This window comes from Salvia miltiorrhiza, chromosome 5, assembly GCF_028751815.1.
Source record: "Salvia miltiorrhiza cultivar Shanhuang (shh) chromosome 5, IMPLAD_Smil_shh, whole genome shotgun sequence".
Taxonomy (NCBI): domain Eukaryota; kingdom Viridiplantae; phylum Streptophyta; class Magnoliopsida; order Lamiales; family Lamiaceae; genus Salvia; species Salvia miltiorrhiza.
Genome location: NC_080391.1, coordinates 48817941 through 48843556, shown reverse-complemented (window position 1 = coordinate 48843556; position 25616 = coordinate 48817941). Strand labels below are relative to the sequence as shown.

The window sequence follows — 25616 nt, the reverse complement described above, 5'->3', positions numbered from 1 at the left end:
AATGGGCTAGCCCGAAACCCAAACATTTAGTGTTAGGGTTGAAAATTTATAACCCGACAAAATCCCCAGTCCGATTAGCCCGCACCCGATTAACCCGAAACCCGATAGGACTGGCCCGAAACTCGGTGGGCTGGCCCGATTGACATCTTTAGTTGTGGAAGTGGGGGTTGCTTGCCATATGTAATTTGATTTCTTTTAAAGTTTTTTTGAATTTATTTTATTTAAATTTATATGAGGGTCAAAATAATAATTTGATTATTTAATCTAGATTTTAATTTAAATCCGCAAACAAACGATTCATGTTATCTACATTTTAATCGTGATCTATCAAATATGATACGCCCTCCGTCCACGAAATAAACTCCTACTTGCCCTTAAATATTTGTCTATGAAATAAACTCCTACTTTGCTTTTTGGATAATTATATCCTTTTTTATTTCCTAAACTTACTATCCTTCACCATTCATGGGCCCACCCCACAACATATTTATCACTTTTATATTTTATATTTACTTCTCTTTACCACTCATGGGCCCACCCCATAATACTTTATCACTTTTATATTTTATATTTAATATTCTCTATCACTTATATCATTTTTGATCAACACTTTTATCATTTTATCACAACACTTTTATCATTTTTGATCAATTACCCTTTTATTTCAATCACAACATCTTTATCAACTTTCTTAGTCTTCGTGCCGAGCATCATATGGAAGTTTATTTCGTGGACAGAGGAAGTACATTATTAATCTTATTTTATGTATCAGTTTTAATCTTAATCTATCAAATATGATACATTATTAATCTTACTTTATGTATGATACATATAGCTTTGTTGGGATAAGCTAAGATATGTATCCCACATAAAGTAAGATTAATACTCTGAATTGAAGTTTGAATACAGTACACGCCACTTCGCCCCCTTTTTCGTTGTGCCACCGCCGTCGGAGAGTCCGTCCGCTACCACCGCCTGTTGCCCAGCCTCCACTCGCGCCACCACGGTGACGCCCTTGGGCCTCTCAGTCTCTTCATCAGCCGCCGCCTGGAACAGCCAGCTCGAGTCGCCGCCTCAGCCTTCACCGATTTCTCCAGCGGCCACCACCACCTCCGGCCCACCCGCCCCGCCTCTGACGATAGCCGCCGCCAGATGCGCCCTACTTCAGATTCGGTATGTTTTAAAAACCAGGAACATGGCTAATTAGCGTCTGAGGTCTCTCTAGAAAAGGTTAATTTCACATTTAAAATCTTTTCGATTGCGTATTTGAATTTTCTTCTGGGTATTTTATCGTATCATCAGATTCAATAAATGCATGTGTTGAGATTGTTTCTATTTTGAATTAGTAATAAGTATGATCGTCTCTAATTATTCTCCATAATTTCTTACTTAATTATGCAATATTTTGTTTCATGGTGGACGAATTGTTGGTATAATTTAGATTACGATTTTATTTTCTGATTAAATTATTCATTATTATTTTATTTTGTTTTCATCTAGTATATGAGGAATTCAATCAACAATCTACCAGATGATCTGCTAATTTCTATAGTGTCTTCTTCAACCGTCAAAGAAGCAGCAACAACTTGTTTTTCAGCCTATTTAGCATAGAAGCAAGAAAAAAATTATCAGATTTTTAAAAAACAAATTTGTTGTCCCCCCTCCTCAATTTCGCACATTAATTTTTCTGAGACGAAAAGAATTGGAAGATAATATTATTTCCTGTGGGATCATTTAATTCAGACCAATTATGTTAAAAGAATTTGCATAATGTATGTGTGTTTATGGGAAGTTGAGGATGTGTGTTGTTTCAATTTATGGTTTGTGTTGTAGTTTTTAGATGGATTAAGTAATTGAGCCAATATTGTTATTAACTCATTTTAATCTTTAGTTTCTTGTCTCATTTTGTTAGCATATGTTTTCCTTGTCAGGATGTAATAAATAGTAGTAGTACGATTTTATTCATGTTGTACTTATTCATTTTATAAATATAAGATCATTAAGAAGATGAAGTTTTGTGGGCGTCTAGTTTGGGGTTGGATTTAGGTAATTCTTTTTCTTTTTTTTTTCTTTTTAAAATTTATTATTTAAATTTATGTATCAGATTAAAATAGTAACTTGCTAATTTAATCTATAGTTGTATCTTTTCTACCAAACAAGAATATTATTTATTTTTGTATTACTCATCTTAGCTACGAAACACCTATAAGGATTAACAATCTCACCCAATCCATACTTCCTCTGTCCCATTATAATATGCCAGTTTTCCTTTTTGGGATGTTCCACTAGAATAGGCTCGTTTTTCATTTTGAGTAAAAAAAATGTACTTAATTGGTGTGGACTACACCATTTTCCTCTTAAAAAGTAAATTTCTTGATTTTCGCGTTCAAAAGAAGTGAGTCTATTAGAATGAGACGAAGAGAATATTATTTATATAGGTTTTATTTATCACTCTTTATCTTAACTTATATACCAAACACACCCTTAAGATTTGTATCACACTTCTTCCAAATCTGAAATCCCATCTCTTCTGTTTCCTAACTTTGGCGGCAAAAGAGAAAATTCAGACTACCAAATTCATCACTTTTGCTGGCTGGTAGTGGTATTGTTACTCTCTCACTCTCTCTCTACACACGCAATTTTTGAATCTGTTCACCTCGTTCACTCAGGGACGGATCTAAAGGCCAGGCACCCCAGGCCGTCGCCCGGTCAAATTTTTTTTTGTTACCTATAAATGTATGATTTTAATTTTTTTTTTATCTATATATGTTAATCTCGCCCGGTCATAATTGTGTCATTTCAAATAATTATTCAAGATTCAACTCGTTTTCTTTATTAAAACTTTATTAGAATCATCCGGTGAAATTTCGCCCGGTCATTATTAAATTTCTAGATCCGTCCCTGCGTTCACTCATCAATTTGTATAAGGATTCGAGTCACGTAAATTCTCCGTCGTTTGGTTTTTTTTATAGGGCAATTTAAATTTTTGTCGTTTTTCTAGATCTGCCTTCCTCATTGATTCACACTGACAGGTTGAAATTTGTGAATTCAAACGTTGTTTATTGACTTGATTGTTGAAAAAACTTAGTCCAAATCGTTATGTTTACATTTCTATATTCTTGTAGGTACAGATTGGCATTATAATTATCTTCTGAAGGTGGATTTCGCGTGCACTAGCACAGATTTCATGTCTAATTATTATGACATCGATGATATATTAGCTGAGGAAGAGGTATGTGCTTGAATTATTGTCCTGCATATATTGAAGTGGAAAATTGATGATTTAATTGTATGTTATTTTGCTTAGCTTGTCCCAACCGTATTCCAACATGCTGCCAATGGTGTTGGGCTCTTTGATTCAAGCGACGATGCAGATAAGGTATTGTGGCTGGTGATGCTGGTAGCATATATAGCAGTCTAAGTTAGCCTACAGTTGTAGAAATCCTATTGACTTGTTCTTCAAATTGGCTGACTATTTCCTCGATTTCAGGTGGAAGCTGGTTCGAGAGCCGAGCTGCCATTCTGGCTGGTTCGTGAATTGTATTTGAGACAGCTTATATCTATAAGGGTTCCTCCGTGTTTTGATAGAGAGTAATATCTCATTCTAATCCTAATTTATGATGTTATAAGTTTACCTTTATATGATATGTTGAAATAAGGGCTTCTGAATGATTGTTTATTAATGCTCTCCAGAAAAGAATGAATCAATATATTGCTTTAGTTTGAAAACTAAGGAAATGAGACATATCTTGTGTTCTTTTCATGCCTAGATGATGAAAAATGAACCTGTACCAATTTGAAGTGATTGTAAACATCTAGTTTATTTCCTATTTTCATGATTTGTTCCTTGTCAGATCCAAAACAAGAGAAGAAATAGCAGCTGATGCTGCCCATGTAGATTTAAGAAGCCGGTCTCCATATTTTTATGAGTTGGGGTGTAAGATCGCGCTGCTGTAAGTCCTTCGAAAGGTTTATGTAGTGTTTAAAAATTCTCATTTTGCTGGAAAATAAAAGAAAACTACTTTCAATGTTGTTGTGTGCATTTGGCATATAACGTTTAGACAAGTTGTCAATTCTGTCAAAACCGATATTGCAATTTTCAAAGTGAGGAATGGCAATTAGTTTATTACTTTTTCCTGAATGACCATTGTGTTCATTCCTAGCATCGGTTATACCTGAATCAAGTTTGCTCTCCCTTCACCTTAAGATATAGTTTGTAAGAATGCTTTACACTTCCTAGTTCCTACATATGGGGTCTTCAAATATAGTGTTCAAGAATAGAATGATAGATGCTTGTGTCTAGTTTCAGGCTACTGTCATTGCAATGTTAGTTATGTCACTTGTACACCATAGATATGCATTCTCTTTCATTGTAGCTATTGACTGTTGTGTAAGTTCTTGATTTGTGTTGTATAAGCATGTTAGCTACAGAAGTCCAGTTTCATACTCTACTCTAATAGGTGATTATTACCTAGCTCACTTTCTTGTCATTAACGACAGAATCGGTGACAGAACCATTGGCCCATTCCTTCTTGTGGCATTCCGGACCAGATACAGGGACGTGTTGGTTAAGGCTCATACTCTAACACTGACAATGACCCCGAAATACTTGACACTTCTAACTAATGAAGAAACCAAATGTGAGTCTGCAGAATTGAAAGTTTTTTATTTATTTATTTATTTATTTTTTATTATGATGATGATTATTATTATTATTATTTAAAAGGATCAGTAATGGTTCCCCATTTCCCCCCGTGGTGACTCGAACCCCGACCTATTGATTAGAGGGGAAGCGTCTTACCAACTGAGCTGCGTTTCGTTGTCTCGGCAAAATTGAAAGTTCCTTATTCTCATTTACTCATTTTCGTTCTCCAGTTAAAGGATCTGTTCCTAATGACCTATTTTCTCCACTTATTTTTGAAGTGTATGAAGCCGGTCAATCCTCAATAGCTGCATTCAAGAAGTGGCAGATGGGTGGACCTAGATTTCAAGTAGCTTCTGTACTTGGGAGGAAGAGGAAGCCGACTTAGATGCTGTTCGTGGATGGAATTCACCCTCTTTCTCGTGCATCCACAGTCTCCATCAAAACCAGCCATGCGAGGTTTTCAGTATGCATCAAGATCCTACTGTCGTCGCCCTTACAGATGGTACCATGTTATGTCTGCAGAGAATTTTTCCAAAGGAAACCAAGAAGCCAGATAATGCTGAGTGGATCAGTTGATTCAGATACCTAAATTTCTTACATCTGTCAATTGATTGTGATGATTTTTTTTTTTCCCTCGAGCAAACATCAATTTACAGTTAACTTATAGAACAATTCAAATACTGCTTTGAATTCTAAGGTTGCAGCTTGCACGAATATGTGAGAATACTGTTTGTATGCGCGGCTGCGAATTTCACTCTCCTTAATACAATGAATTAATTCATGCAATGTCTGTTATTATAAAATAAAATACCCACATAAACTATCCGAAATGTGATATAATTTCATTGTGACTTTCATGTTATTGCACAAGAACGGAGGTGTAATCAGTTGGCACCGAAGGCAGCGGCTGCATATACGACATGACTTTGCTTTCTCTTCCTTTTCTAAGTGTTTTTACAAAGATGAATTTCTTGTCTATAAAATTTGCTAAAAATGCAGCTTCATAAACTATGTTGTAGGCTGTGAGATTTTCACTTCCCACCTATACTATACATTACTAATGCTTCTAGTCCAAGTACTAATATCAAATTTCTTTCTTTTCTTTTACCACTTGACTCTCTCTCTCTCTCTCTCTGCAGATTTCCAGACCTTGAGGTTTCAAAGAGTCTCTCTCAAGCTGCATATTTGAGTGTTGGTTCAATCACACAAGTCAATAGAATTATAAGATAAACCAGGTATAAAGCTCAGAGATAGATAAAACTTACCTTCCAATTGATGTTAATTCATAAATCCATACAGAGGTGACTGGAAAAGGAAGATGATCGGAATTTGGTTGATCGCGGCGGCGCACAGTTGAATGAACGACCCAAATGAAATAAATCCCTTTGGGTTGATAATATGCAGCCCAAACTGAAAAATTGGGTCTTCATAGTAATAAGTATATTTATCCACATATATTCGAATAATAAGGTAAGGGTGGTACTTTTGGATGAATAATTATGCAAATAAATCCTAAATGAACTAAAATCTACAATAACTTCGTAATAATAATTTCATTCATAATAACAACATAATAATTATTTAGAGTTTTTATAATCATTTACAATAAATTATTACACCATAATTCATAAAAATAGCCTGTAGGCACAGTTACAGTATGGACACAATTGATCGGTACGATTGCATTGTAGACCATTCGTTCCAATCATCATATAATAAAAGTTCAATTAATGTGGGTTCATATATATTTTCTTAAAATCTAGAAGTAGAAAATGGTTTTATCAAAGTGGATATAAAAATATGTAGTATCTAAAATGATTATTCTTACCTGTTATCATAAATTTTAAATTGATGTTCAAAATTAAAATTTGATAAAGATTCAATAATTTATAGGAAATTTTCTTTTATATATATACATTAGCTTCGGCCGACTAACAAATACTAATGTATAATTGACAACTACTTGAAGAAAGTTTTAATTTTGTCACGTAAACGTTTCTAGCGTGTGTTCATCGAGGTGTAGTGCTTCTGAGATTTTGTTTTGATACAAAAAGTAGGGATAACAGAAAGCAGCAGATATTTTTTGCCGTCTACTTTGTCTCTTAGTTTTATATGATTAAATATTGAACAGTAGGAAATTAGTCGTTTTGGGGCAGTCAGTTCTTCAAAAGCACGTGATCAGAAAATACATTTTCAAGTCATTTATAGTAACCGAAAGAAGTGGAGGCAAAACAACCACAAAAATTGAGCTAGGTCCCAAGATAATTAATTTGATTTTTTTTTTTTTGACGGGGGAAAGAACCACTTTATTAAGCAACATCATCAGCTACAATGTCACAAAGTCATGAAGGGAAATCCTTCATCCAAACAGCAGGTTCTTCCAAAAGTTTAGCAGCCTGAGCTAACTCATGCGCGGCTCGGTTCGCCGACCGATACGCATGAAACACACCAATAAGAAGGTTCTCCCTTGCAGCAGTCTCCCAAATATCCTCCGGTAGGAACAACCTGTCATTAGGATTGTAAACGAATCGAATAGTGTCGAATATCGTGATTTTGTATTCGTATTTGAATACTAACCGAATCGAATCGAATCGAATATTTACCGAATACAAATATCAAAATTCGAATACCGAATAGAATACGAATTATTTGATTAGTTTACAATCGCAATGAAAAACTATGACTTGTGGTGGAAGAATGACTTTAATTTAAAATTTTGATTTCATAAATTGTGAAGTTTTACTTTTCAAATTGTGAATAATGACTTTAATGCATGTATATTATGATTTTTTTTGCATTTTCCCTTTTTAAAATTCTCAATTATTATATAATACCATAATTATTATATATATATAATTGAATATTTGTGAATATAAAATTAAATTCATCCAAAAAAAGATGGATCTACTGTAAATTTTATAATATAAGGATGAAAATTAGTTCATTATTTATTTTAGCTCATCCACACACATATAAATATAATATTTAATTAGGTATCTACGAATATCGAATCGGATCGAATCGAATATCATAATTTCATATTCGTATTTGAATACTAATCGAATCGAATCGAATTTTCATATTCGAATTCGAATCGAATATTTTCGAATACGAATATCAAAATTTCAAATCGAATACCGAATCGAACAAAAATATTTGATTCGTTTACAACCCTACCTGTCATCCTCTGAGGAGGCCAAAATCCTGGCAGCAAAAAGGGAGTCCGTGTAGATCTCAATCGGGCAAACCTCTTTCTCCACAGCAAGGATAATACCTTGAACAATGGCCATGACTTCGGCGATTGAGGTGTTAGACGTAGGACCTGTGGGTTTAGCCATCGCCACATGCACCTCGCCATTATGATCGCGGATAATCACCCCCACTCCAAAAGCCAGCTGGTTCGTATTAAAGAGTACATCAACATCCACCCGGAACCGGCCTCTCCTTGGAGCAACCCACTTCTTTTGTCCCATCTTCATCCCCATGAACGCAGGCAAAGTAAAAGTCGGCTTAGCATTTTGATATGTCTCCTAAAGCGCCGCACATGAACTCTCAGATGAGGGAAGATTCGACCCAGAGCCATCTCCATGAGCCTCCCTGCAAAGAAACACCCAGACTTGCCAAATAATTAAACTCCAAAGCTCATACTCATCAACAGAGAAAGTATGTCTGATCATTGCTGCAACATCAAGCAACCTCAGCCCTTGCGCCTTTTCCAGCGTCCCTCAAAACCTCATTGATCTCCAGATTACTCTTGTACTCGGACAAAATAAAAGGCTATGCTCCGTTGAGTCCCATCGATCCATGCATCGTACACAAATTCCATCGCATGGTACATGGTGTACCTTCAAATTTGCCGCAGCTGGGAATATATCAGATAAAGCTCGCCATAGAAAAATTTTAGCTTTTGGGGGAATAGATAAGCTCCAAACCATCCTACTCCAGAATTTGTGATCCACCGAACTCATATTCGGATTGCTCTCCATATACCCGATGTCCACAAGATATGCGGACTTCACAGTGAAAATTCCTCGGTCATCATACCTCCAATGACGTTCATCAACATCGCCATGCTCACCGATAGGCGTTCTCAAGACAACCTCAACTACATGTGGCCATAGGGCCTGCTACAATTTAGCCACATCCCATCTCCCAGGCGGGGAAATAAAATCTGCCACCGCCAAAGGATGCTCAACCGTCGACCTGCCCACAATCTTGTTAGAAAGACCCTCCACCACCCAGTAATCATTCGGTGCATCAACTTCCAGACCAGTGCCAATCTTCCAGTAAAGCCCCCGCTCAAGAAGGGGCCTACTATACATCAACGAGCGCCAAATAAAGGAAGCCCCCGACTTCACCTCCGCCGTCATGATGTCTGTATCTCTATAATACTTGGCCTTGAACACTCGTGCCACGAGGGAGGTGGGGTTCCGGATCAATCTCCACTGCTGCTTAGCAAGGAGAGCTCTGTTAAAAGCTTTGAGATTTCTAAAACCCATTCCTCCCCATTCCTTCGGCTTACACATGAGCTCCCATCGTCTCCAATGCAACTTTTTCTTTTCCTCACTATCGCCCCACCAAAAACTAGCACACATTTTGTGAATATCCTCGCAAATAGAGTCCGGAATACGGAAACATTGCATAGCACAAGTGGGCACAGCTTGGATCACGGACTTAATAAGAACTTCCTTGCCCCCGCTAGAGAACTCTCTTTGCTTCCAACTCAGTAATTTCTTTTGAATCTTCTCCGTTAAGTAACTGAATTGTAGTCGTTTTTGCCTTAAAGAGAAGGCTGGGAGGCCCAAATACTTTTGCAAACCATCACCCATTCTCACTTGAAGAATGTTGCACACTGCCATTTCCTCATTCCGCCTTGTATTCGGGCTAAAAGTAATAGATGATTTATCAAAATTTACTGACTGACCCGAAGCTTTCTCATACTTTTCCACAATCTCCCTTACGGCCATGGCTTCGCGCGCCGATGCCTGAAAGAAAATCAGGCTATCATCGGCAAAGAATAAATGGGTGATACTCAGCTGCCGCGGTATAATAGGAACTCCATGGGTTCTTCCTTGTGTCTCATAATGGTGGAGAAGCGAGGAGAACCCCTGTGCACAGATAACAAAAAGAAACGGTGATAGTGGATCGCCTTGCCTAAGACCCCGCGTCGGCCTTATACTCCCATAAACAGCACCATTCAATAGGAAAGAAAAGGAAAGAAAATGACACAGAACGAACACACCTCATGATAGTCGAGCTCAAGGAAACCGGGAAACCCATCTTGTTCATTACTGCTTCCAAGAAAACCCACTCAACTCTGTCATATGCCTTCCGCATATCCAATTTCAAAGCCGCATACCCTGTATTTCCACGTTTACGTCTTCTAAGCTAGTGTTGACACTCAAAGCTAATCAAGATATTATCTATGATTAGGCGCCCTTTGAGGAAGGCGCTCTGAGCTTGGTCAATAGCTCTGCCCAGCACAAGTCGCATCCTATTCACAATCACCTTAGATACGATCTTATAAGAAGTATTACACATGCTGATGGGACGGAAATCAGCGACTCTATCTGGTTTATCTATCTTGGGTATGAGAGCTATCAAGGTTTGATTCCACTCCCCCATGTTAGCCCCCTCATTCAGAATTTCCAATACGCGCCCAGCAACAAAATCCCCCAACTCCGGCCAGAAGCGCTGAAAGAACCGCGCGTTAAAGCCACCGGGTCCAGGCGCCTTCGTTGGGTGCATATCAAACACCGCCTTCCTAACTTCCTCAGCAAAGAACCGCGCGTTAAAGCCACCGGGTCCAGGCGCCTTCGTTGGGTGCATATCAAACACCGCCTTCCTAACTTCCTCAGCATCAAAGTCTCATAATCATTGTGGCTGATCCGTTCCTGTATCATACTTGTAACCTGTTCAATATCATGATCGCAAGGGCTACTCGTCTTGAACAACTCTCGGAAATAATCAATGATGATCTGTGCCTTCTCCGGTTCCTTCTCGTGTAAGATTTCGTTCGTATCTTGCAACTTCTTGATAGCGTTCTTCTTCTTCCTTTTAGATGCTTGAATGTGGAAAGCCGAGGTGTTTCGATCTCCATTCCTCCCCCTAAACAACTTTTTAGGAGGGAGGAACTCAAATTTTAAAACAAAGTTATTAAATGTATTAAAAGTGGTCAAAAAATATTGTACTAATTAAAATTGGGTGAAAAGGTAAAAAAATAAGAATAAATATGGGATATTATTAGTGATTGGGTAGTGTCCTAAAATAAATACAAAATTATTTGTAGGACGGTTCAAAAAAGAAAGATATAAAGTTATTTGGTAAACAAAAATAATATAATGATTCTTTTTCTGCTTCTTCTTCTCTCTTTCTCTTTTCTTTTCAAACTCAACTTGTCCAATATTCTACGCACGCATCAAAATATCCATTCTGATATAGTAAAAATAAAAATTATTCACTCATATAAAAAATTTAAAATTAATTACTTATTTAGGGTTAATTGCATATAATATCACGAACTTTGCCCGGAATTCATTTTCCCCACGATCTTTAAAAATTTTATTTTTTATCAAATACTTTAATATTTGTTCGATTTCCCCGTGATTTTTTTTCCGATGATCGGAAAAATGACATAGCAGTTATGTGGATTTAATTTTACACGTAACACTAACGTGGAATGTATATGAATTTTAAATTACACATATAATACTAAATCATAATAAAAAGCTCTAATTTCTTTTAATTTCTCATTTTTATCGAGCAAAAGTAAATCAAAGATTGCTTTTGGTGCTTGAAAAAAACGATTGCTTTCCTTTCCACCATCTCTATCGAAGGGTTCCTCTCCAAACCAGTGTGGAAATTTTCGTGTTGAGGTCTTTCAAACCAGTGGCGCCGATTGCTTTATGTTTCCAGTCTTCCAAACCAGTGCGTAGATTGTTGGCACCGGTACCTCGCCCATTGGTGGCGCTGATTGCTGAAACGAGGGTTTTAATGTTTAAAATGAAATATATCATTTAATTTATCGGAATGGCGTGTGCCGAGGAGCCACATCCGCGCCATGTCAATTCTGATTTGAGGGTAAAAAAAAATTATGGAAAAATTGAACAAATGTCAAAGTATTTGATAAAATATGGAATTTTTAAAGATCATGAGGAAAATGGATTTCGGGCAAAGTTCGTGATATTATATGCAATTAACCCTATTATTTATGCAAAAATACAAATTTACTTATGAGATTTTGATATAGTAAAAATTGTCTCTGTATGCTCTCCTGCACTTCTCTCCCTACTCTCACACAACTTCTTCTTCTCTCTCTTTCTACTCTCATCTCTTTCAAATCTTGCTCATTCCCTCTGAAACTGTTGCCGCCGCCATCTCTAGCGAAACCTCTAATGCCTCCCATTTATTTCTCTTTGTTAGGAAATAACACATGCACAAATCACGAAAGCAATATTAAAATAACACACGAGAATTTATTTACCCAATTCGTTACGATAGGTAACTACATTCGGGGGCGATACCAAGCTAAATTTTTCACTATGATATTTTCAAATACAAGATACATAGGAGACACAACTATTTATAATAGCAGTCTTTAAACCCTAAACAACTGGGTCTAATTAACGGATCATGCAACATCCCAAAAAACTTCAGGCTCCATATTCCAACATTCTCCTCTCTCTCCTGCAACGGACAACGAGAAAACGCTGTCGCCGCCGCCTTTTATCTGTTGGTCGGACAACAACTCAACAACCATCGAGGCGCCACCTCTCTCTCTCTCTCTCTCTCTCTCTCTCTCTCTCTCTCTCTCTTCTTGTCTTCCACGGCTGAGCGGCTCGCAGCTCTGACAGCAGCGGCGCTGCCGCGCATCCCCCTGCCTTCTCTTCACCTAGCGAAAGGTCCGAGCTTTGATTTGACAAGAATTCGTCAGTCTCTTCTCTCATCTCTCACTTCTCTAATTACCTCTATTTTTGCACAACGAAAGGAACTCCTTAGATTTTTCCAACTAACGCAATAAAATTGAGAGAAGTGTGACAATTGTGTTCTAATTGTGGGCAGGGATGTCAATCGGGCCAACACATCAAATTTCGAACTGGCCCTATCGGGTTACGAGTTATTCAGGTGCGGGCTAATCGGGTTTAAAAATATTCAGGTTAGAAATTTTCAATCCTAACCCTAAATGTTCGGGTTTCGGGATATCCCATCGGGCTAGTCGGGATCAAAAATTTATTTCAAAAAAATAAGGGGTTTTGGCAATAAAATCACAAACCATTTCAATTTTGTAATTTTAACGTGACTTTTTGAAGTGTGGTGAATTAAATCACCACCTTTTTAATTTTTGCAATTCCGTCCACCTAATTTTTTTCAGTCGTCAGAATGTTGAATTGGAGCTTACGTAGATTAGTAAAGACGACGTCGTTTTTTAGGCATAAACGATGTCGTTTCGTACAATCTCAATTAAAAATTTCTCCAAATTATAAAGGCATTGTATCCTATATTTGCACCATATATAATTTTCAATATCCAGCAATTTTATAGAAAATAACGTTGTAACATGAATATTACGCGGTAAACTAATCCACGTAAACTCCAACTCAACAATCCGACGATCGAAAAAAATTGGGTGGACGAAATTGCAAAAATTAAAAAGGTGGTAATTTAATTTGCCACACTTCAAAAGTCACTTTAAAATTACAAATTCAAAATAGTTCATAATTTTATTTGCCAAAACCCCAAAAAATAACTAATAGTATAAATAAATATTATGCAAAACATCATTATATTTGTAATAAATAAATACACACATATAAATGTAAGCAACATCATTACATAATAACTAATATGCAATTCTGATATACAAATACAACACTTTTAATAAATAAGTATCATTTTTAAATTTTTTACATCTAAATATTTTATGTGAAGTATTGGATTAAAAATACAGAGAAGTGAAATGATGAGTATCATCTTATTATACTAATTTTCATAAGTAAAATAATGAAGTTGAAAATCAAATTAATAACAAGAATTTTCATATAATCAAGGGAACATATTATTTTTGGGTCAGCCTTATAGGGTTTCGGGCCGACCCTATCGGGTGTCGGACTATTTGATTACGGGCTATTCGGCTTGTAATTTTTATAGGGTTAGAAAATTTTCAACACCCTGACCCTCTTGAATTGGCTGGTTAATCGAGCTAGCCCATAAATTTCGAGCTGAATTGGCATCCTTACATGTGGGTGTTCTGGTTTTAAATTTGGCAATCGTCTGTGGTAAAATCTGACTTTTTCAATAATAAATAAATTGATAAGTACGAATAATTTTAAACGTTTTTAACTTAGTAAAAATAATTATTTTAACTTTTTCAATTAGGACATTGATGAGGTCCCCTCCTATATATTCGAATCATAAAGTTGGAACTGTGTGCATGCATAACTATGCAAATATATATTATTATGGCACATGCATTATTTCGGCTCCACTGATCTTATATATATATATATATATATATATAGGGGCGCGCTCCAGTGAGACCCCTTATTTTTCGTGAGACATTGAGTACTATATACTGATGAACAAGGGCCACAAGGTAGTATATACACTACAACAAAAACTTAGATAGAAACCGCTGAAAAGAAATTGGTTTTTGTTCAAAACCGGTTTTGTAGCTCCTAAAACCGGTTTCGTAGATATAACCGGTTTTTTTTATAAAAAATTGCGCTAATAGAAACCGGTATTTTACTACCGATTTTCTTCATTTGTGTTGCACTTATATGGTTCATTCTATTTGCTTGTATATTTTTGTGTATAATGTTTAGGTGTGTTTGGGATTTTCGGTTGAAGATGTTTGTTTACATGCTATGATTGACAAAATTCAGCTTTGTACTCAAATTTTTGGTGAGATGAAACTTCAATTATTTGGTTTTATTGAGTTGAATTTTTGAAATCTGAAGATCGCGATTCTGTTTATCTTCATAGTCTTAATGAGTGGGCTTCAATTGAGAGAGACCATGCTAACTCAATTACCTAGCGAGTATTAGATTTGCAGGCAAGCACTCTCTGGAGCCTAGAAGAGGATACCAATGCTATGCAACTATTGAAGGTTTCTTTTTCTCTCTTTTAGTATTTCATGTGTTCAATTTATTGGTACTTTATTTGTTTCAGTGCATGTGTGGTAAAACTGCATTTTTTTTCTCATCTAATTGATGACTAGCTTCGATAAAATGCAAGAAATTCGTGGTTGAGTGAGGCAAATTTTGGATTCTCTGTGACTAGTTGATCAGTAGGAAGTTACCAGCAGAGTCTTGTTAAAATGACGATTGACGAGTATTAAATTCATTCATTAATTTGAGAAATAAGTTCAGCAGAATATGGAACTCCCACCTTACGCTATATCAGGAAGTCCTGGAAATAATAGCATAACAACTGGAAGCCTAACTATGAATCGATCCCTGTAAAATACACACATGTTTTTTAACTCTCTCTGTGCTGAATATACACGCTTTCTAGATTTGGGAAAACCATACATCTATTAAGCAGTTCTTATGATCATATCTAGAGTTCGAGGGTTTTTTAGGACAGTAACTTAGATTGATTTGGAAATTAGGACAATAACTTTCGAACTTGTAAAAATAGGACACTAATTTTTGTTTAGAGTAAAATAGGACACTAATTAATAAGTATTGCATCCGCAAGACATTTTTTAGCCAATTATCGGCTGAGAAATGTCCTATTTTTACGACGCTTATTAATTAGTGTCCTATTTTACTCTAAAAAAATAATTAGTGTCCTATTTTCACAATTCCGAAAGTTATTGTCCTAATTTTCAAATCAATCTAAGTTAATGTCCTAAAAAATCCCCTGACTCTCATATCTATACATATCCACAATTTTTTTTTTTATTATTAAAACTTTACATATACTTGTTTAGTTTTAGATGCACTGTTCATGTACTTGCTCATGACAATATATAGATATAAATTTTCTAGTTATTTTATTTAATTTTTTGTGAAAGTGATTCAGATATGGATTTCTATGGTATATTACGACGCCACTCTCGTTGATTCAACTATTGCCTTGAACTTGGTGATTTGTCATTTTTTTTACAGGTAATATATCTCTGTTTCATATATAAGTCTGAGATTTCAAATTTAAAAGAAATGTTGTTTTATAATTAAACTTGGGATTTAATGCTTATGTACCTAGTTTGTTAGTCCTCTTCTATAATTAATATTTAGGTACTTAGCAAAAGTAGTCTCTATCTGTTCAATTTGTTTTGTAGCAGAAAAATCATAAGGATTTTATTATTTTTGGATCTAATAGAAGAGTAAGTTTCTCTATTCTAGTAGAACTATAATTTGTGTAGTTTTAATCTCATATTTGCTTCTTTTTTTTTTTTTTTTTTGCTTTCTTGCGTCTAGAAAATCTTGTTGCATGCATTAATTATGATCAATGGTAGCTTGGAAGCAAGGGGGAAAAGTATATTTAGTTGTTGAAAAGTATATCTTTGAAATTTGATTTGAAACTTGTTATTAGATTTTGGAAAATTGTTAGATTGATAGTTGAAATTTGGTGCAAGACAATCTAGATGATTGATAATTGATTGTGTAATTTGATATTTGTTATTTATTATTATTTAAATTTTATTTTATTGAAAAATTACTTTTGTAGGAGCTATAAAATAAATTTAAAAAATATTTTTTTTATTCCACAAAAAACCTACGAAATCGGTTTTTAACTGGTGTCTATCAGTGTCATTATGTAACGGTGTCTATTAGCACAAAACACACCGCTAAAAATGGCACTGATAGAAACCGGTTAAAAATCGGTGTCTTAAATACCTACAAAACCGATTATTAACCGGTTTCTATCAGTGCCTTTTTTTGGACCCCTACGAAACCACTAGCTATGAAATTGGTGGTTTATGCTAATAGAATCCGGTTAAAAATCGGTTTCTATTAGCATTTTTGTTGTAGTGATACTGATGAATAACGAAATTTAAAAAATAGGTAATAAATAAGACATATAAAATGATGAATAAGGCAGTATATACCGATTAATAATGCAGTATATACTGATGAATATGGAAATTTAAAATATTTCGTTCCCTTCAAGATTCGAACCCTGAGAAAAAACATTCTCCTCTAGATACAATATCAGCCATAGAATTTATGAAATAAACGCACGAGATCGTGTCTCAGATCTCACTAAAAATAGGGGGTCTCGTTGGAGCGCTCCCCTATATATGCATACCCCAACCGACACAAATTTTGATTCTTAATTGGAACCACTCATTTGCAAATTATCTTTCCATGCATGATGGCAACCTTAGTAATGTACTCTTCTTTCATTCCAACAAGAAACGGTAGCTATACTACTAGTACTACTGCTTCATCATTTAGGAATAATATCATCACTGCAAAATCTTCTTCTACCAATATTTTTCAGCACCTCACAAAGAAGCTACCAAATCAAACTCCCAAATCGCCATTAATGCCACGCATCTTCCACGCAGTAGATGAATTCATATGCGACGTTCTTGACCTCCCCCTTCCCCGCTTTCTTGACCCTAAATACACACTTTCCGGCAACTTCACTCCGGTGGGGGAGATCCCCCCCACCGCCTGTGACGTGGTGGAGGGCTCCCTCCCGAGCTGCCTCCACGGCGGAGCATACATCCGCAACGGCCCAAACCCTCACTTCACCCCAAAGGGCCCTTATCATTTCTTCGACGGCGATGGGATGCTTCATATGATCAAATTCTCTCCCAAACCCACATTCTGTTGCCGCTTCGTCAACACACACAAATACGCTGTGGAACGTGAAATGGGCTACCCTTTTGTTCCAAGCATTTTCTCCTGCTTCAATGGCGGCCTCTTTGCTTCCTTCTCTCGTTTTCTGCTCACTGCAACTCGCATTATCTCCGGCCACTTCGATCCTATCAATCACGGTTTTGGCACTGCCAACACCAATTTAGCCCTAGTTTCGGGCCACCTCTTCGCCCTCTGCGAGTCCGATCTTCCCTACGCCATAAGTATAACGGCGGATGGAGATATAACAACACTCGGCCGCCATCACTTTGGAGCTTCCGAGCCATTCCCGAGGATGACGGCGCACCCCAAAGTTGACCGACTCACCGGCGAAGCCTTTGCCTACGCGTACGACGTCGTGCCTCCATTCTTGAAGCTTTTCCGGATCGATTCCAACGGAAGAAAGCAGAAGGATGTGCCTATATTCTCCATAAAGAAGCTGACGGTAATTCATGACATTGCCGTAACGGAGAAGTATGCCGTGATCCCCGACATGCAGATGGTGGTGAAGCCGTCGTTGATATTGAGTGGGAGATCGCCGGTGCAGATTGACGAGGAGAAGGTGGCGCGGGTGGGGGTTATTCCGAGGTACGCGGAGGATGAAGAGGAGATGGTGTGGATCGATGCGCCGGGATTCAACCCTCTGCACTGTGTGAATGCTTGGGAAGAAGACGGCGGCGACACCGTGTGCATGGTGGCGTCGAATGCGTTGGCGGTGGATCAGTTGTTGGAAAACTTGGGCTGCTCGCAGCTGAAGATGGAAAAGATCGTGATAAATGTGAAGGCGAAGACGGTGCAGAGGCATTCCTTGTCGCCGGAGATTCTTGAATTTGCAGTCATCAATCCAGCTTATGCGGCCAAGAAAAACAGGTACTTGTATGTGCTCTAGAAATTGGGAGGAGTGATGTATCATTTATGTGTATCTGAGTTTGCTGATTGTATTTAATTATATTATTTAGGTACATTTACGCAGCAGTAATAACAGAGACACGGGCGGTGGGAGTGGTGAAGCTAGACTTATCCCTACTAAACAAGGAGGATGCCGGCGATTGCACGGTGGCTAGCTGCTGGTATGGGCCGGACTGCCACGGCGGCGAACCCTTTTTCGTGGCGAGGGAAGCCAATAATCCGGCGGCGGAGGAGGACGACGGCTATTTGGTGACATATTTACACGATGATAATTGTAAAGAATCAAAGTTGGTAGTAATGGATGCCAAGTCAGCTACACTTGACATAATCGCCGCCGTCAAGCTGCCGCAGCGCGTCCCCACTGGCTTCCACGGCCTCTTTCTGTCTCAGACTGATTTAACTAAAATCTGAATTATCTTTAGTTAAATATGCTCGATTCAATAATAATACTAATAATAATAATGGGGAGTGATATTTGGATACCTAGTGTCTTAGACACCTTCATAAAAAATTAATTTTTGCTTGATGTTTAATTTGACTGATTTTTTGTTATTTAGTGATTTGTCTAAAATATCATTTCCAAAAATATATTCAACTGATTTTGCTATTATTTTCAATTTTTATATATTCACTACAAAAAAACATATGATTACCGGCGGCGTTTGCCGTTGGTAATTGTAGTGCGGCCGTCGGAAAACCAACTACCGGCGGCATTACGCCGCCGGTAAATTTCTCGTCGGTAACACAATTACCGGCGGCAAAACACACCGCCGGTAATTACCGACGGGCGGTACCGCCGTTATATTTCGTCGGTGAACGGCGGAGAACTGCCGACATACCGGCGGCAAGCTGTCGCCGGTAATTACCGGCGACGGTTTTGCCGCCAGCAACCTTCACCGGAGGGCGGCGGTGTTTTCCTGCCGGAGACTAATTCCATTACCGGCGACAGAGTGCCGCCAATAATTGTTTTTGAAATTCAATTAATTATTTATTTTTATTTATTTATTTATTTATTTATTTATTTCATAAGTTAAACGAACTTCCCAGTCGGTCACCCATCTTAGTTGTGCTCTAAGTCAAGCACGTTTAACTTTGAAGTTCATTTCGAATGGTCACCAGTACAGAACACTCGTATTATTGATATATATAGTACATATTAATTCATTTAAAGTCCAATTTAATATACAAAATCATATATTCATAACTTTATAATATATCGAGATGGTATCCATGAGATGCTGTTAATTACGGATCGAACTCGTTTTTGTCTTTATTTTTATGTCGCAAAAGTATTTATTTATTAATTTATTATTATTATTATAAAATACTTTTTTTTAATCAATCTAGTTTTTACACCATAAGTATTTTAATTTGATAATTGTAATGTATTTTGAATTTATTTCCATACGTCCTTATTTTTATAAAAAACAAGGGATATAATTTGTTATAAGATAAGTAATTTGAATTTATTTCCATTCGTCGTTATTTTGAATTTATTACTTTGTTACGAAGTAAGTGTAATGTTGTTTGAAAACATGAAATTAATAGTTGCTCAACATAACATAAATGTAAAAAGAAAGTGCAAGTGTAATTTTGTTCCAAAACATAGTTTAAACAAATAGTTCCAAAACATGAATTAAATAGTCCAAAACATGAAATTAATAGTTCCAAAACATGAAGTGCTGCTCAAGGTAGCTGACCCGACCGCCTCACGAACTCCTCGAATTGATCCATACGCTGCTCGAGGGCCTCACGTGCTGCTCGTTCGGCCTCACGTGCTGCTTGTTCGGCCTGAAGGGCTCTTCCAGCGTGGAGATCCGTGTCTCATACAGCTGCTGAGACATCACGGAAGTGCCTGTGCTTTGAGTAGACCCCCTACTAACCTGGTTCCGACCGGCACTTCCAGTGCCGTAGAGCCGGGACCTGTCGGACTGTACGACCTCCAAGTAGATCTCAGGCAGCCGGTCCTCTCGCCCAGTCTCAACAGCAATGCGACGAATCTCCGCCTAATTCAGACATAACAATTGAAAATTAATTGTATTAAAATAAATACATTTCACTATGTATTACTAATATTTTATTAAACTTAAACGCTTACATCTAGTCTCTCATCCCTCGTTGACAGAAAAGTTCCATCCTCGCGCATGTGGAGGCGGAGGAAGGTGCTATAGTTCTGTGCAGCCGGGGGAGTCTGTTCGCTAATATTTTCACCACGCCGCAAGTATACGGTGTAGTTGCAACATAGGGAAGCAAGGTCGTATTCCACAAGGATTAGTAGTCAAATTCTAGTGATTACCTTAAGTCATTATGCTAGAGCTATTTAGACTAAACAAGGAGGTGAGTGGTTTGATTAACTAACAAATTTAAAGACAAAATAAGAACAATCAAACAAAGTGTATTAATTAAGTGATGAAGGTGGTTTAGGGATTAGGCAACGATGGATTAGCAATGGACTTCAATTTAGCTCAATATTAGTCTTGATACTCATATTTATCTAGAGTGATCTCCCAACTAGTTCTAGCCCCCTCCCGGACGACTAAAACGGTAGATTACGGGTCATAGTTGCCGTCCCCGGTCAACTTCTAACCTATAACTCCCAAAAGCACAATAAGATCGATAAACTCTCACCCAACTCTCAACCTCCCGGTCTATTGAGTCAATATGTTTCAAGCTCCTAATCTATTATGATTATCCTCTCCCGATTCAAATCACAAATGAGAAATGCATAGAAAGTGGCCAACAATCCATACAAGAAAGAAATCTAGGGCTTGAAAAGATAAAGACAAGGAAATAATCAAGACATATATTAAGCATAATAATCAATCAATTACATAATCTACTAGCCTAACCCCCAAACCAATGGGGGATTTAGCCTACCATGTTCACAAACAACATACTTAAATCAAAGAAAAACATAAATGAAAGAGAGAGTAATGAGTGACAAATCCTATTGATGGGCTTTCTTGAATCTTCTCTCCTCTTCAATGCTTCTTCAAAAGGTAGGTGTGAGCATTAATGGAGGTTAGGGTTTTTGTGTGGAGGATTGGGGAAGATGGAGTGGGTGTGTTGAATGTTGGGGGAAGATGAAAGATATGAGAAAAAAGGGGGAAAATGGGGTTTTGGGGCAAAAATCACGTCTGGGCCCACCAAAGGGGGCAATCCCGCCTTTTTCCCGCGACCACGGCATGAACCGCGGTCAAGAACGCGGCCAAAATGAGAGGAGACCGGGTCGAGGCCCGCGGCCGCGGCTCGGATCGCGGGTGATTGCCAAAAACGTTCTGGACTGCTCTGGAGAAGAGGCCCGCAGTCGGGCCCGCGGCCGCGGCTCGGACCCCGGCTTACTGGGCAATTTTGGAGCGGAGGCCCGCGGTCGGGCCCGTGGCCGCGGCCCGAACCGCGGGGTCCTGGGCTTTATGCGCAGTCCGCTTGTTCGGCTCCGTTCTCCCTCGTTCGGACTCGGATTTGGTCGCCGTTTGCACTCACGGATTCCTCTCGAGACGTACTTCAATCTCATGTCTTCAAAATCATCCAATTAATCTTTGATTTTTCCTGAAATCACTCCAAAAGATACATCAAGCATCAAAACTCAACAAAACTCAAAATTGGGATACAAACACATATTAGCAATCAAAATATGAAGGGAAATGACAACAAATCATGTGGAATTGAGGTACCAAAATCATGTTTGTCAACCCCCCAAACTTAAGGCGTTGTTTGTCCCCAAACGACAAAAGACTAGAAATAAAAGTAAACAAACATGTGAGCATGAATTGATGTCATTTCAAGGCTTCAGCAATTTCAAAAATCTTTCAAAAGTGTATCACAAGTAAAATGCATTCTAAGAAGTCACAAGTGATAATAAATTCAACATTATAGCCTCCAAGCTTGAATCCTCACAAATGTGGATGTTTCAATGATGCACTCAACTCTCAAGTGTTTAGATTGGACGTGTTTGCACTCAAATTGAATCATGTATGCAATCTACCATAGGTTTGTCATTTATCCTAACTCTCTATACTTCAATGTGTTATAAATAATAATCAACAAGGACTTTTCTTTAGGTTGTAATGAGGGCTCTTTGGTAAGGTGGGGTGTTTATAGGCAAATTGACTCATATCCCACAATCTAACAATCACAACGAACAAGTCAAATTCACCATTTCTCTTTTCTAATCAACCAAAAACCAAAATCCCCACATTTCTTCTTTTCACCCTTAGTGATACTTATCATGACTATGATTCAAAAGGCAAATCACTCTCCTTTATGCTCTTTTATTCACATTCATTTTCATTTCTTTTTCTTTTTGAGCTCATAGGGGACTAGTGATTTTCACTCAATCAAAGCTTGATAAGCAATTTCAATCATTTCCCAAACTTTTTTCTTCATCAAAGCAACTACTAACACTCTAAGTTCTACCCCTCTATCATTGGTTCATTCAAAGAAAGGCTATAAGGCACAAAAGGGGTAAACTAGGATCATATGAGAATTTAGACACAATTTGAGTTAAGTGGCTAACAAAGATGGCCTTAAATCACTTCAATATTAACAACACATCTACTTTTATTTTCAAGAGAGGACTCATGGCAAATTCTAGAGACCAACATACATGCTCAATTGATTTACACTCAAGAACAAAATGAGATTGTAAATGTATGACAATCAACGGCTCAATTCTCACAAGCTCATTTCTTTTTCAAGTTCTTGGAGGTATAATATTTAGCTCATTGTCACAAGTTCAAACTCTACATGCAAAATCAACACGTGATACACAACAACTTTTTTTTAAAAACAACAATCATAAGCCCCAAAACCAATCAATTCATCATCACAATATTTGCTACAATTATCTCAAGCAAAACAAAAACAAAAATATCAACCTAACTAACTCTCAAGCTTTCATTTATTCAACAATAACAAAAACAAGACACTAAAACTAAAACAAACAAAAACAAGTAAAGCAAAAGATAGATGAGACAACTAATCCATCTTTCCCCTCCCCCCAAACTTATTTCACACAAAGTGGAAATGAGTTTGGAAGAAAAGAGAAGGAGAAGTTGTCTCGGACTCACAAAAAAAAACTAACATAAAAAAAACCACACACATATATAAATATATAGATATATTAATATATAAATACCTATGTATGTGCGTACTTATTGAACTTGCAAAAATTAAAGGGTACCTTGTTGGGGTGCCTCCTGATCACTAATTTCTTAGCAACAAATACCGCAACTAACACGGTGCAATTGTAGCAAATAATCAGTAACCGAGTATCGTATCCACAGGGACTGACACAACAAAATAACTTTAGCTATCCCCTAAACAGACTATAACAGTATACAGACAAACGATTATGAAGAAGGTTTAATTAAAACTAAACTTAAAAAGCAACAAATAAAATCACGTAGAAAAATCAAATAATAAAGACAGCTGATCCTAGGGTAGTAACTTCATTAACTAAATCCACATAATAAATCTATTAATCCTATTAACCAGTTTTAATCCAGTTATGATGAGAGATCACTTAATTAATCAATCACTCTCGCTAGAGCAGCAACGATCGTAGATTAGTAAATTCTCTATCTCCGTTAGGTCTCAAGAAAATCTACTAACTCCCAATAGCTCATAAGAATAGCTCCCTATAATCCACCTATCTCCGCTAGGTCTCAAGGTTAAAATCATATCATACATTCCTGAATCCGCTAAACAGTTATCTCCGCTAGGTCTCAAACCGAATAGCTAAACATGCAAACTATTGATCAGATAATTCACAAGAAATCAAGCACCAGGAATTATGAATCATAAACTGGAAGGCACATAGGTACTAACAAATAAATCACATGAACCTAATTAACTATTTACAAACCCTAGAATCAGAAAAAGAAACTAGTTGGACATCATAAAATAAAATAAAAGCATAAACATAATTAAAAAGAAAGCAATAATAAAAACTGAATTAAATAAAACCCGGAATGAATGTTGAATGACAGCTGAAACCTTGCAGGAAAAATAAAGCTAATGTATGGAAGTAATAAAATTCTAAGTCTAAAAATAAAAAGAAGAAGAAAAGAAATAAAGAGAGGTAAAGAGATGTGAAAAGATGTGTCTAATAGGTCAGGGAAAGGACCTATATATAGGCACAGGAGATAAATACAGTGTAGAGCTCGAAAATACTGATAAAATCCGAAAATCCCGCAAAATCCCGAAAATTCGGAAATTCCCGTCGGACACTATTCACTGCTGTGCGCGACTTTCTTGTTTCGGCCATATCTTCTTCGTCCGAACTCGGATTTGCGAACCGTTTGCGCCTACGAACTCGTATCGAGACGAACTACAACTTTAATTAAGATCAACAGTCCAAATTCGAACTCCATATTTCTGTAAAATTCATCAAAGTACGAGAAAGTAACATATTTCACAAGATAAAACAATAAAAGCACAAAACAAACATCCAACACTCAATTCCTTATAAAAATGACATTGTATGAACACTAAAAACCATGGAAACATGAGTGTTATCAACTCCCCCAAACTTAAGCCATTGTTCGTCCTCGAATAATGAGAAGAACACAATCAATAACATGAATGGGTAAGAAATCTAGCTAATGGATGCCTCGAAAGAATAAGAATGATGGAATTCTCAAATTCTCAATAATTAAGCACAAAAATCACCAATAAACACAACCTATAGCAAAATCAACCTTGACATTCCAAACAATTGAATCTCACAAGGTATGTGTATCACTCAACTCTCAATTTGATGGAATATATAGGACGTGTATGCTCTCATCGAATTCAATGCAATATAGATCACTTACCATAAGCTTGCCAATCGTCTACAATCTCCATCGCTAATAGTGTGCCAGGACTAAGATCAAAAAGGTCTTTTTCTTTGGGTTATAATGTAGGGACATTGGTTAAGGTAGGAAAAATATAGGCTAAGTGACTCAATTAAATTAAGAACACTAACACCTTATAACTTCGCAAAACAAGTATGGAATAAATTCCATCTTCCACCCAACTATATCACCATAATCAGCACAACTCAAGGGATTTAATCATCACAAAACAGAACTAAACACTCTTTTATGCTCTCCATTTATTTCCAACAAACAAAGTCGATTCTCTAACAAATTTCTCAATATACTCTCGACTTCACACTTTTCTTCATCTCTTTTTTTTCTCTTTTTTTCTTTTTTTCAACAATTTTTTTTTTCTTTTTTTCACAACCTTCTAGAGCTTATAAGAGT

The 25616-nt window shown here is 37.0% G+C and overlaps 3 protein-coding genes and 1 long non-coding RNA gene across 14 annotated transcripts; 2 read left to right on the top strand and 2 right to left on the bottom strand.

Moving 5' to 3' along the window:
- The first annotated feature begins 790 nt into the window (after window positions 1-790).
- LOC130987128 (uncharacterized) lies at window positions 791-5431 on the top strand. 11 transcript variants are annotated; one of them, XM_057910745.1, is made up of 8 exons: window positions 828-1173; window positions 1501-2602; window positions 3126-3232; window positions 3308-3379; window positions 3491-3591; window positions 3855-3953; window positions 4501-4640; window positions 4924-5431. In XM_057910745.1, the coding sequence occupies exons 3-8, from the start codon at window positions 3188-3190 to the stop codon at window positions 5028-5030; spliced, it is 564 nt and encodes a 187-aa protein (XP_057766728.1). In that variant the 5' UTR covers window positions 828-1173; window positions 1501-2602; window positions 3126-3187; the 3' UTR covers window positions 5031-5431. The 11 variants fall into 11 exon arrangements, with proteins under 11 accessions (XP_057766725.1, XP_057766733.1, XP_057766726.1 ...); XM_057910742.1 differs by lacking the exon at window positions 1501-2602 and having other exon boundaries at window positions 791-1173; XM_057910750.1 differs by lacking the exon at window positions 1501-2602 and having other exon boundaries at window positions 796-1173; window positions 4727-5431.
- On the bottom strand, window positions 4700-6256 carry LOC130987130 (uncharacterized). Its single transcript, XR_009089580.1, has 2 exons — window positions 5911-6256; window positions 4700-5822 (listed from the first exon to the last, which is right to left on the bottom strand). It is a non-coding gene; the product is annotated as an uncharacterized LOC130987130 (long non-coding RNA).
- A 2516-nt stretch (window positions 6257-8772) lies between these two features.
- On the bottom strand, window positions 8773-9612 carry LOC131026063 (uncharacterized mitochondrial protein AtMg00310-like). Its single transcript, XM_057955840.1, has one exon. The coding sequence runs from the start codon at window positions 9610-9612 to the stop codon at window positions 8773-8775; it is 840 nt and encodes a 279-aa protein (XP_057811823.1).
- Window positions 9613-16935: 7323 nt separating this feature from the next.
- Window positions 16936-18879, top strand: LOC130987127 (probable carotenoid cleavage dioxygenase 4, chloroplastic). The gene is made up of 2 exons (XM_057910740.1): window positions 16936-18327; window positions 18417-18879. Exons 1-2 carry the CDS (start codon window positions 16964-16966, stop codon window positions 18775-18777), a joined length of 1725 nt encoding a protein of 574 aa, XP_057766723.1. The 5' UTR covers window positions 16936-16963; the 3' UTR covers window positions 18778-18879.
- The last annotated feature ends 6737 nt before the right edge of the window (window positions 18880-25616 follow it).